At 44.0% G+C, this 13,925-nt stretch overlaps 1 protein-coding gene across 1 annotated transcript in view; it reads right to left on the bottom strand.

Annotated features, from left to right (window-relative positions):
• The window catches only part of MED13L (mediator complex subunit 13L), a 155,883-nt gene extending 143,230 nt beyond the window's left edge, over positions 1-12,653 (bottom strand). The window contains exon 1 of the mRNA XM_075830155.1: positions 11,774-12,653. Within this exon, the coding sequence (XP_075686270.1) occupies positions 11,774-11,845 (72 nt within the window). The 5' untranslated portion in view covers positions 11,846-12,653. The remainder of the gene's footprint in view (positions 1-11,773) is intronic.
• Between the last annotated feature and the right edge of the window lie 1,272 nt (positions 12,654-13,925).

Below are 13,925 nucleotides of genomic sequence, written 5' to 3'. Positions count from 1 at the left end.
ACAGAGACGCTACAGACATGTCAGGATTGTGAATAAACATCATGTCCAGGCTGGTAGTGATGTATATTCATTATCAGGACACTACAGTAATGTTAGTGTATGTGGCTGCACATAGCGATATAACTATATCGCTAGTGCAGTGTAAATGAATGGAGAGAAGTGTATGACACTGATTGGTCAGCGTCATATACTCCACTGTACAAAGCCCACTTGGTCTAAAGTAAAAACACGCCCACTTGGGCATTAAACAACTCATTAGCATAAAGCTAAAAATCGCTGATAAAGGGGTTTAAAATAGATCGTTTTTCTAAATAAAAAGCATTACTGTCACCTACATTATAGCGCTGATCTCCTTATATAGGAGACAGGGCACTTATAATGTGGTGACAGAGCCTCTTTAAGGATAAGGCCACACGGTGCGTCGTGGACGCGGTTTTGTTGCGTTTTTTTGTCTCTGTAATGCTGCATTTATGTTGCGTTTTTAAAGGAAATAATTGATGGACATAGTTTTCACCCGTGTTGAAGTTTGTTAGGTGCTTCCTGTATATAGTTCATTACAAGGCATTGCAGAACGGTTAGCAAAAACGAAAGCAGTTCAGCAACAACTTTGGCAGCGCAGTCATTAACCCCTTCACGACATTTGCCGTATGGGTACGCCATGGAAAGCATTGACTTCCCGCATTTTGCCGTACCCATACGCCGAATGTTTGGGACCGGCTCAGAAGCTGAGCCGGTGCCATCATCACCGGATCTCAGCTGTATCTTACAGCTGACATCCGGCTGTAACGGCGGGGACCGAAATTAGCTTAGATCCCCGCCATTAACCCCTTAAGTGCAGCGCTCAAACGCGATCGCTGCATTTAAGGTGTTTGCAGCTCATCGGAACCCCAGCAATGAAATTGCCGGGGTTCCGGTGGCTGCAATGGCAACCGGAGGCCTAATACTGGCCTCCCGGTCTGCCTAGCACGGAAACCGGTCAAGATCCGCCCGGCGGCGGAGCCTGATCGGCTTCCGTAGCTGCCGGCAAGACCGCGCCGGTTCAGGAGCTGATCCGGCGTCATCAGCGGTGGAAGTCAGCTGTATGTTACAGCTGACATCCACCTGTAACGGCAGGAACCGGAGCTAGATCCGATCCCTGCCATTAACCCCTTCGATGCAGCAATCGAAAGCGATTGCTGCATCGTAGCGGTTACTAGCAAATCGCCAGCCCTGACAGGCAATTGGGACTGGTGACTGCTGCTATGGCAACAGGAGACACAATGGTCTCCTGCTCTGCCATTACGGAAGCCGATTAGGCTCTGCCGGGAGGCGAAGCCTAATCGGCTTGCTGTCAGTGAATAACTGACAGATCTAATAAATTTAAAAATAAATCTGACAGCTGGACCTTCAAGTCCCCTAGTGGGACTTGAGAAAAAGTGTAAAACAAAGTGAAAAAAATAAAAGTTTGAAAAAACAATAAAAGTTTCAAGTAATAAAATAAAACACAATCCCCCTTTTACTCTTATCAAGTCCTTTATTATTGAAAAAAAATAAACCATACGTATTTGGTATCGCCGTAACGACCTGAAATATCAAAATATTATATTATTTATTGCACGCGGTGAACAGCGTAAAAAAACGATAGAGTTATAAATATAGGAATAAAAAGTGATCAAAAAGTCGCACGTAATCCAAAAATGGTACCTATAAAAACTATAGCTCGTCTCGCAAAAAACAAAAGCCCTCATACAACTCCGTCGACAAAAAAAATAAAAAGTTATGGTTCTCACAACTTGGCGACAGAAAAAAGATTTTTTATTTTTACAAAAGTAGTTTTATTGTGCAAAAAGTTGTAAAACATAAAAAAAAGTCCTATAAAATACGTATCGCCGGAATCGTACGGACCCGCAGAATAAAGTTAAAATGTAGTTTATAAACGCATGGTGAACGGCTGTATATAAAAAACTAAATAAAACTATGCCAGAATTGCGGTTTTTTTGTTTACCTGACCTCCCAAAAAATAGGATAAAAGGTAATCATAAAGTCGCATGTACCACAAAATAACTACAGCTCATTCATTCATTTATGGAAAATACCTGTGGGGTGAAATGCTCACTACACCCCTTAACAAATGCCTTGAGGGGTAAACCAATACTTTGTAAATAGCCAAATTAGGCCTCAATTTGACATGGTACGCTTTCACTCCTGAGCCTGGTCGAATGTCCAGGCAAAAGATTAGGGCCCCATGTAGGGTGTTTCTAAAACCAGGAAACCCAGCATAATAATTAGAGAGCTGTCTTGTTATGGTGGCACAAGCTGGGCACCACATATTGGCATATCTGTGGAAAAAATCAAATTTTCACACTGCAACATCGAGTTCACTCGAATTTCTACAAAACACCTGCAGGGTTAAAATGCTTACTACACCACTAGGTAAATGCATTGAGGGGTGTAGTTTCCAAAATTGGGTCACTTCTGGGGGGTTTCCACTGTTTTGGGCCCACAGGCGCCCAGAAACCAATCCAGCAACATCTGCACTCCAAATGGCGGTCCTTCCCATCTGAGCCCTGCCGTGTGCCCAAACAGCAGTTTATGACCACATATGGGGTATTGCCGTACTCGGGAGAAATTGCTTTACAAATGTTGGGTTCTTTTTTTTTCCTTTATTTGTTGCGAAAATGAAAAAATTTGCGCTAAAGCTACGTCTTATTGAAGAAAAAGGATTGTTTTTATTTTCACTGCCCAATTCTAATAAATTCTATGAAACATCTGTGGGGTCAAAATGCTCACTACACCCCTAGATGAATTCCTCAAGAGGTGTAGTTTCCTAAAAGGTGTCACTTTTTGGGCGTTTTCATTGTTTTTTCCCCTCGGGCTTTGCAAATGTGACATGGCCTCCGCAAACCATTCCTGCTCAATGTGATCTCCAAAAGCCAAATAGCGCTCTTTCCCTTCTAAGCCACGCCGTGTCTCCAAACAGCCGTTTGTTACCACATGTGGGGCATTGTTTTACTCGGGAGAAATCGCTTTACAAATTTTGTGGTGCTTTTTCTCCTTCAGTCCTTGTGGAAATGAGAAAAAATGAGCTAAACCTACATTTTCTTTGAAAAAATTTAGTTTTTTATTTTCAGGGCCTAATTCCAATAATTTCTGCAAAACAACTGTGGGGTCAAATCGCTCACTATACCCCTAGATAATTTCCTCAATGGGTGTAGTCTCCAAAATGGGGTCATTTGTGGGGGGTTTCCACTGTTTTGTCTCCTCAGGGGCTTCGTAAATGTGACCTGGCCTCTGCAAACCATTCCTGCTAAATGTGATCTCCAAAAGCCAAATGGCACTCCATCCCTTCGAAGCCCTGCCGTGTGTCCAAACAGCCGTTTATTACCACATGTGGGGTATTGTTTAACGCGGGAGAAATTGCTTTACAAATTTTACGGTGCTTTTTCTCCTTCAGTCCTTGTGGAAATGAGAAAAAAAAAATCACTAAACCTACATTTTCTTTGAAAAAATGTCGATTTGAATTTTCACGGCCTAATTCCAATAATTTCTGTAAAAAACCTGTGCGGTCAAAATGCTCACTGTACTCCTAGATAATTTCCTTGAGGTGTGTAGTTTCCCAGATGGGGTCACTTTTGGGGGATTTTGACTGTTTTGGCACCGCAAGAGCCCTTCAAACCTGACATGGTGCCTAAAATTTATTCTAACAAAAATAAGGCCCCAAAATCCACTAGGTGCTCCTTTGCTTCTGAGGCCGATGCTTAAGTCCAGTAGCACGCTAGGGCCACATGTGGGATATTTCCTAAAACTGCAGAAACTGGGCAACAAATATTGAGTTGCATTTCTCTGGTAAAACCTTCTGCGTTATAAAAAAATTGTATTAAAAATTTATTTCTGCAAAAAAATATGAAATTTGTACATTTCACCTCTACTTTGCTTTAATTCCTGTGAAATGTGTAAAGGGTTAAGACATTTTCTAAATGCTGTTTTGAATACTTTGAGGGGTGAAGTTTTTAAAATGGGGTGACTTTTTGGGGGTTTCTAATATATAAGGCCCTCAAAGCCACTTCACAACTGAACTGACCCCTGTAAAAATAGCCTTTTGAAATTTTCTTGAAAATGTGAGAAATTGCTGCTAAAGTTCTAAGCCTTGTGATGTCATAGAAAAATAAAAGGATGTTCAAAAAACAATGCCAATCTAATGTAGACATATGGGGGATGTTAGTTAGCAACAATTGTATGTGGTATAACTGCCTGTCTTACAAGCAGATACATTTACATTTAGAAAAATGCACATTTTTGAAATTTTTCGCTACATTTTGGTGTTTTTCACAATTAAATACTGAACATATCGAGCAAATTTTGCCAGTAACATAAAGTCCAATGTGTCACAAGAAAACAATCTCAGAATCGCTTGGATAGGTGAAAGCATTCCGGAGTTATTACCACATAAAGTGACACGTCAGATTTGAAAAATGAGGCTCGGTCAGGAAGGTCAAAAGTGGCTAAAGAGGGAAGGGGTTAACTGCACAAAAAACACATTGTAATATAATAGTAGCAGTCTGTCCATAACACATATTTCACCATTGACTTCTATTGAAAAGTGACTTGCTGCAGTTTAAAAACGCAACATAAATGCAACCTGGCCGCACCGTGTGGCCTAACTCTAAAGCTTGCCAAAGATGTGTAGTCTATGGTGACCAGCAGACCGTTAGTGTACGGCCCCTCTTAGATGCAATCGCATGCAGCCAAAACCATGCTCACTTGCAGTAGCCAATGTCCGCAAGACACTTACCGGTATTACCAGCAAAAATGTGTGGCCATTCGGAAACCACATGTGGGCATTGTTTTTCGGCTGCCGCTACAGGAGAGCATATCCTCATGGGAAACTGTGATCAGACAGGTTGGACTTCAACCCGTCCAATCCTATTGTCGTCGTCCCCCGATGAGAGAAATCAGATGTGTCTGGTGCAGCTTATCCTTGCTACCACCATAGAAATAAAGCTGGCCATACACATTAGAATCCTTCATCATTTCTCTAATTGTTTGGCTGCCTGGGAAATGAACAGCACCAGATCTGTCTGCCAGAGAATTAACCCCTTTCCCAATGGCAGTAACCACGTATGCTTAGCAGATCTGAGAATGCCTACAGGAGGGGGGGGTTGAGAGAGAAAGCTTTCAACAGTACAGCGCTCTTAAAGTAATCCCACCACAACTTATCGCCTATCCACAGGGGTCCTGAGTCCAGTGAATAAATGAAGCGGTAGTGCTCTGTCCATTCAGGGGACTCGGGAACCCTGTTTTCTAGATCGGTGGGGGTCTCAGCGGTGTAACATTTAATCACCTATCCTGTGGATAGGTGGTAAGTTGTTCTGGTGTGATAACCCCTATAAGTGTATGTCAAGCTTTACATGCTCTTTTTTTTCCAAAAGGGGATATGGCTATCTGCCAAACCTATGCATGTCTGCTTTTATTTTCAAGATTGCCTCTCTCTGAAAGGTCTGCTTGCCCACATGTTTAGAGGTCAGTGAGCATTCCATCTCCTTTCTTCCTTATCTCAATGTTCTAACCGGTGTGCCCGCCTATGCTGCCCCCTCCTTCTCTCGTGCAAGTAGTGTTTTCTGTGAGTAAGTGCAGAACGCAAGTCTCCTCAAAGATATATTACATAGCTTTGTGTGACTGACACGGACCACAAATGTATTTACAGTGCTCAAGTAGTAATACATAACTGCAGGATCAGATTACACACGTTTGTTTGTAGTCTGTAACCACGGAGACAAAGTAAGTCTGCACAGGAACTGCGTACACAACTGTAGGATGTGAAGTCTATTTGCAATGTTGCTTCATTTTTGAACGCCATATTTATGAAGCTCCTGCGCCACTTTTTGTAGTTCACATGAATGTGTTGGGGAAAGTAGGCAGGGCTTCAGAGCTGCAACTGGCATGACTCATTTAGTACCTGCCGTTGGTTTTCCCCCACAACAGATTCATCAACAGGGTGTGCAACCTATTAATGACCCTGGTGCACGCTGCCCTGGGTGGGAGACTAGCGCACCATTCGCACAGTGCGCCATAAATAATTACCCTCCCCTATTGTGTTATACCACTAGGGATCAGTCTGGAGTCCAGGCTGGATACAACTATAGCAAATTCTCAGCTGTAAGAATTATTTGTTCGGGGTCAATTTTAAACCTCTGGATGCAAATAACAATGCTCCTATTCACTGACAGCAAGTGAAGAGAACGATGAATAAAAATACAAAAGTATATTAAAAATGTAAATCACTTTTTTGCAATTATTAGGCTGTGTTTATATAAAACCAGAAAGCCATGAGGGTTATATAGCAGAAAAGGATATTTGAGAGGAGCCCTGTCCGTCAGCTGCTCTCTGCCAATCAGCATCTCTAAGGCCCCATGCAGACGACCATAAAACCACGGACCGTAACGCGGCCAGCAGGTTTTACGGACCCATTCTGTTCTATTGGCTGCGGACACCTTTCCGTATCGCTACGGATGGGTGTCTGTGCCATAGAACTGTGCCAGGAATTATGGAGCATGTCCGTTTTTTTGTGTTTTACGGGCCATGCTCCCATACTTTGTATGGGCGCACAGCCCAAAAATGTGAGCGGCCGTGTGCCACGTTTACGGGCACGGCTGTGTGTATGAGGCCTATGAACGCTACCAACACTGAAGGCTGGCTGAGAGCAGCCGACAGCGGCACTCAACTCTCCCCCCAAAAGTCCTTTTCAGCTGTATCCACCTTCTGAGAGCTCTGACCCCATACTAGTTTAACCATTTATGAGAATCCTGCACATTCCCTTGTTAAAAAAAAATTTTTTAAACGGGATAAGAGCTCTAATGCCATGCCCCTCCAGATGAACAAAACGGAGTGCTGTGACCATGTCATTGGAGTTTGATTTTTGTTTGCTTGCAGGGAAAATGGGTGATGTAAAGGCTGGGGGGGGGGGGGGGGGGGGAATAATTGCAATCTTTTTTTCTTTTTCTTCTTTGTGTTGTGGCTAAATGGAGGAGCTTTTGGCTTATAATGCTATTTTCGCTTCATCAATGGTTTCGTATAGACAATATTGACTTTGACTATTATTATTATATGAAGTACCGTCTTTGATCATGTATATCTCAACATTTGCTACATAGGTTTAGTACTTTTTTCGGGGGGAAAAAAATAAAAAATAAGAAAAACCAGCTCAACCCCATTTACTATAAGGGGTTGTGTCAACATCAGATATGCATTACTCATCCTGTGAACAGTAGATAAAGGTTGATCACTGAGGGCCCCACTGATCACTAGAACAGGGGTCTTGAGCACCCTGTTCCACTTCACTGCACAACCACAGCGAGGAGTTTGAATGGAGCAACGGTAGAGCGCGCGCGTGCTGTCATTCCATTTAAACAACTCCTCACTGCAGGGGAACAGGAGACTCAGGACCCAGGTTCTAGTGATCAGTGGGGCCCCCAGCGATCAGACATTTATCGCCAACCCTGTGGATCGGCGATAAATGTCAATCTTGACACAACCCCTTTAAGAGGAGTTTCCTGGCTTTATATATTAAAGCTTAATAACGGTTTAAAGAGGCTCTGTCACCAGATTTTGCAACCCCTATCTGATATTGCAGCAGATAGGCGCTGCAATGTAGATTACAGTAACGTTGTTTTTATTTTTAAAAAACGAGCATTTTTGGCCAAGTTATGACCATTTTTGTAGTTATGCAAATGAGGCTTGCAAAAGTCCAAGTGGGTGTGTTTAAAAGTAAAAGTCCAACTGGGCGTGTATTATGTGTGTACATCGGGGCGTTTTTACTACTTTTACTAGCTGGGCGTTCTGATGAGAAGTATCATCCACTTCTCTTCAGAACGCCCAGCTTCTGCCAGATCACACTGTGACGTCACTCACAGGTCCTGCATCGTGTCAGACGAGCGAGGACACATCGGCACCAGAGGCTACAGTTGATTCTGCAGCAGCATCAGCATTTGCAGGTAAGTAGCTACATCGACTTACCTGCTAACGCCGATGCTGCTGCAGAATCAACTGAAGCCTCTGGTGCCGATGTGTCCGACAAGATGCAGGACCTGTGAGTGACGTCACAGATCTGCACTGCCAGAAGCTGGGCGTTCTGAAGAGAAGTGGATGTTACTTCTCTTCAGAGCGCCCAGCTAGTAAAAGTAGTAAAAACGCACCGATGCACGCACATAATACACGCCCACTTGGACTTTTACTTTTAAACACACCCACTTGGACTTTTGCAAGCCTCATTTGCATAACTACAAAAATGGTCATAACTTGGCCAAAAATGCTCGTTTTTTAAAAATAAAAACGTTACTGTAATCTACATTGCAGCGCCTATCTGCTGCAATAGCAGATAGGGGTTGCAAAATCTGGTGACAGAGCCTCTTTAAGTGAAAAAAGTTAGGTTGTGTTGAGTTGCGTTGGAGGCTCCTTTTGGAGCCTCCGTCTCTAATTGCTTCAGATTTGAATGGATGAATAGCACTGCATGTTAGAAAGCTTTATAACTTTTCATTTATACAATTAGTCATTACTTACATAAAATCTGAAGACCCCTTTAACAGGGTAGATCTACACTACCAGAAACAACTGCAAGCGCACAGACGGTACTGTAGTGAGCACCCACTTTATTCTGCTGATAGGTAGGTCCAAGGGTCAGACCCTCACCTCTCTCACATTGATCGCCTATCTTAAAGCATAGCGCTTAGCGATATATAATCTTGTGGGAAAAGACTCTGTATTAGTACTTGTAATGTATAGATTTAAATCCCGGCTCACTGTGGGCTTATGAGTCCAGTGGGCAGTCCTACTCAGTGATTAACCGCTATCTCTGTATACACACTTATACAATCATTGTGTGAGACCGCCAACAGTGAGAAGGAATTTAAATCATTACAAGTTATACTGAATATTTTGTCACAAAACCACACATTAATATTGGACTGCATTTTCAATATGACAGGTTCCCTTTAATGACATGCCGCCAGTAATTGCAAGGACAATCTCATCGACATTTGCAGCTGGATATAATGGTGCCAGTGGTAGAAGGAGAGGTCCTAGCAGTAGACAGGCGGTTTGTGGTTATCCTATGAATGATACTATAGGACATTGACGCAGAACTCTAGGAGTTGCAGGCATGTTGCACCTCACTTGTTGGTAGACAATGTGTAAAGCAGGGCTTTAGCTGGGATAGGATGTAATGTTGCTATGCAACAACAACACATCCCAGGTTGCCATGTAGCCCTTTTAAAGCACTAAATGTTCTCTATGTTTGCATTATGGGAAAATTGTACAGTAGAGTTTAATCTGGACAAAAAGGCAGTTGTGTATACTCCTAGTTTACAACATTTGCAAAGATGCTGCACTGTTTCACCACCTAAACAGCATAGTCGTGGTGCAGGTAAATAGCGCAGTACGGAAATGCACAGAACAGAGACAATATCCTATCAATACGATGAAAGGGCTGGAACAATAGCTTAAATGAAGAAAAAAAAAAAAAAAGGAAGATGTGGAACACATATGCTAGATTACGAAAGTGGAGACAAGGGTGGGCATTTACAGATAACAACCTTACAGACAGCCAGGATAGTCTGAGTCAGAAAAGGCTGAGAAATGAGACGTAAACACAGGATGGAGGCAATGCAACAAGAACGTGTCACACACAGACAGCTTGTACTGACAATTGTTCAGCAGCAAGTGGCACATGGCAGCACAGACAGGATCTGCTAATGAGAGAAAAGATAAATGTGACAACTGAACCGTCTACCGTGGTGACAACAATGCAGCAATGATATGATGTCACAGTACTACACTACGGACGCACTGCAATAGCAAGAATATGTGAACCATTAACATACAGCACAAATGCAGACAGGAGTCATTCAAACCAAGCCACAAACTAAGTTGACTTTCTGAGTGACACAGTAATAAGAACTTAACCTAACAGTAAGAAATGACATCGGTCATAAAAGCAACCATCAATAAGGAGAGGCAGTAGAGCAGTGTCAGGACTGTACATTTCACAAGGTCTATAATTTATCACACAAGTGGACAATTTACTGAGAATTGGGTTTCCTGATATTATAGTAGCCAGGTAACAAGAACTTCCGTGGACACAAGCCAAAAAGCAGGAGATATCTAGGCACACTGGCCACCTGAGACCCATCTAGTCCTGTTTTATAGCAGGTGAAAGAATAGAAACTGAAAAACTGAACATTTTGCCCAAAAAAAAATCACATCATGAACCAAAGAAAGCTCAAGACAAAAACCAAACTGATGAGAGTACAATCTGAGGAATATGTAGCGGCTTCATTGTATTCATCTATGGAGACCACGGTGTCTACACACAAGTCAGTGATGAAACAAGCCCAACGTATGTAGTCCCCAATAAAAAATGGGGGGATTAATTATACCTGGAAAAGCCAGTTGACAACCAAGAGGGCTCCATTACAGCTCTGACTACCTAGCTATGTAGTGATACCCCCTGCTACCATATTACAGCATGACTATTTAGATGTGACATTCTGGGGTCTAGGAAAGCTGGATGATAACCGCAGGGAGCCATGATAGAGGCCAGTATCTGCATATATCTTAGCACCTGCTGCTGCATCTTTGTGATTCTTTGGCATTGCAGTCACAGCAGATCTGCACGTGTACATTTATTTTACTTTGTCGAGAGGTGCTGACAAACTTTAACGTATCTATTCGATTTTGCATTTCTACCACATTGGCGGTTACCCAGCTTTCCCACAATCGAGTATAAGATCTTGCATTGTCCATCTCCGTTAAGTTGCTGTTTCTGTGTTATAGCTACCGGTGACCGTATTTAAGGGTAAAAAGCGCTCAAGAAGTTACACCCCAAATCCTCCAAGAACATTTCCCACATATTACCATACAAAACAGATAGCCATGAAAGTTCTGCAGCCAAATGAACAGTCTTGCAATAGAAAGCAGACAAGTGACATCCAGAGGATATGTAACATCCAGGAGGGAATACGAAGGGATAAGGGCAACATAACAATATAGAAAGTGGACAAGACAAAATTTACCTGCTGTCAATAAGAAATGTAACATGTGAACAGTAAAACAGGTCTCACTAGCAGCCAAAAGCATGTTTACACAAAGCGATTAAACAAGACCATGCCGCTTATTGGCAAAGTTTAGAAATCTTCTGCTTCTTCCAAACAAACTTACTGAAGGGTCCTGCCATGAACACCCATTCTTCATTGCCCCATGATAGGCAATAGTGGTCTATATAATATACACGGTGGTCAGCCAGCGTGGGAGCTGCTCTATGTGGTGGCTGATCATCATGACTAGTAAGACTAAAGTATGGAAAGGAGTTCTACAAAGTGAACAATCCCTTTAAGACTTCTGCTTCCACCCAAAAACATTCATGCCCAGAGAGAACCATCAATTTAATCATTTTGATCATTTCCTGTTGATCACTCTGCTCATTAAGTGGTTATGGGTAAAATCACTCAGGACCTCAGATCTGACAGGTGATCGCTTTGGGTAAACAGCTCTTCTCTCATCAGTACATGGGAATAAAACCTGACTATAGTACATAAGGAGTAGTGTATGTTAGATAGGCCATATAGACTAATATCAGGATGATCCAGGGAAGACAGCAGCTAGTGGGACTCCAGGCAGGAGGCTAGTGACAGTGTGAAGAGGTTCCAGTCCTGTGTGTACTGTGCATGGACAATGTGCAGATGACACTTCCTAGGAACATGACACATATGAATGGACACACAACACTTAGAAGCAGCATTACCAGTGAGAAGAGGTTAGAATGACAGTCCTCCAGGCTCGCCCCATTGGCTGCCCAGTTCGCCGCCGCAGTCATGATCCTCCAGGTGCCTGGCTACCAGAGCTGGGCATGTCTGAGAGCTAAAATTCTGGATCCGATCCGAAATAGAGCAGCCAGCAGACCAGGCCCAGGCCGATCCTTCCTATAGGGGGGACACAGAGAAAGCCGCCGGAGATGACGAATCACAGATGCTGACTTGATACAACCATGTCCTAAGCAGGGCCGAGCCAGATGTCCAGAGTCCTGAGGAGGACAGCTCCGATAGCCCGGAGTGTGCTGATAATCCGGCGCGGAGAAATGAGTCACCCGTGTGGGGGAGGGGCGGCCAGAAGCCGTGAGAGGAAGAGGAGGGCAAGGAAGAACAGCGGCCTCCCCCCTGCTTCTCAGGGAATGTACTGCCAGTACGGAGGTTAAGCGGAGGCTGCGCGGTGCTAGGACGCCGGACTCCCAGATAGTAGTGCGCCAGCCAGGGGCCCCAGTGTAGCCGCTCACTCCCCGCCACAGGCTAGACAGTCAGGGCCCAGTAACAAGGCCACATCCGCTCCGCGCAATCACACAGAGGGTTCCGCTCCTCTCTGCCACTGCAGGCGGCGGGAGATACACACAGTAATCGGAACTGAGGGGGGAGACCGCCCCGTGTCACAGTAGGAGGCCCCAGGGGCCTAGTCCAGCAGCGTCCTCAAACAGTGCCAGCAAATCCGGGTCTTGCCGTGGGACCAGTGTTCGGCCCGCCTCCCCGGGGGGCTCGGTGTATAGTTCGGCTTCTGGACTCTCCCGCCGCTCGTCTCTCTCACACACACTGACCAGAGCTTCGCCTCTCTGACAGCAGCAATGGCGTCCGGCCGCGACAACACGGACTCTGGTTGGCCGAGAGCGTTCACGTGACGGGGCGGTGAAGTTGGGGGGGGCATCCAAGCTCCCGCTGTGTCTATCGCAGGCCGCACGCCTGTGTGTCCCTTGCGGCGCCGCCAGAGGTCGCTGTGTGCATGGGAATCCTGAGCGCTCAATTGGTGGCTATTAATAAAATTATTGTCAGCGCCGCTATTGTTGTCGAATCATTAATGTTATTAATTGTTTCATTAAAGTAAGCGATGTCGGCGAACGTAGCTATAGGAGCCACTCTGCCCTATTGTTTGCATCTGCGTCCATGCCGTCTGTACGACACAAACCCGCACAATAGAAGCGAATACCGTAATGCGCGCCATTCATGAAGAAAGTGCGACATTCAAGAAGGTCTATGACTGGAAGGCTGCAGGACAGCGTCAAAGATGCGTCTGCCCTTTTCCTACTAATTCCATGTAACGACTTATTAGAAGAGCAGTCATGTTTGACAGTATGTCATATTAATCATTAGCAATAAAGGTGCATCCCCATCTCCCGGTAAATAGAAGTCCTTGACTTGTCCTCTTCTGCCAGGAGGTGACCAACTCTATTCAGCCTTTCTTACCAAAGTGACAACAGAAAAATGATAGTCACCCAACTTTCCCAAACACTATCTACCTGGTTATCCAGTCATGAGGCAAAGATGGCCCAGCACTTTATCATTGGACAGGGTTCTTAGAAAGCTGGGTGACAGTCCATATGGAGCTGCTATGGTGGATATTTCCTGCTTTTTGAAGGAACAACGAGTGGGAAGAAACATATAGCGAAGATATTTTTTAAAAGAATGTTTCACTTGACAAAAAAAAACAAAAAACTCAACGACAAAAAGTGAAAATGATCTTGAAGAACTCAGTAAATAAAAATAGAGGTGGGTGAGGCTTGGAGAAGTGTATCAGTAATGCACACCATGTCCTGGGCAGTGTTACATCACTATTAAAGAGTCACTAGAATAAAAAAGTAATGCCCATCGAGCCCCTGTTGGATGTATATATATATATATATATATAAGGTTAATATCCTTCCCTCTTTAGATTCTGCAGCGTCCACCCACCATCACTAACCACCTCTTCCATATGTCATCCCATAGTGATGACGTCATCCAGCAATGTGACCGCTTTCTCAGTTACTTTTTACTGTTAAATATCTGCTGAAACCATCAACAAGCAGTTGATGACTGACCTATTCTTACAATGTGTCTCTGTTTAGTCCTTCAGGACATAATGGTGTCCTGCTA

The sequence above is a fragment of the Rhinoderma darwinii genome, chromosome 1, assembly GCF_050947455.1.
Source record: "Rhinoderma darwinii isolate aRhiDar2 chromosome 1, aRhiDar2.hap1, whole genome shotgun sequence".
Classification (NCBI taxonomy): domain Eukaryota; kingdom Metazoa; phylum Chordata; class Amphibia; order Anura; family Rhinodermatidae; genus Rhinoderma; species Rhinoderma darwinii.
Note: the sequence above shows the minus strand (reverse complement) of the source record. Positions and strands in the feature narration are given on the sequence as shown.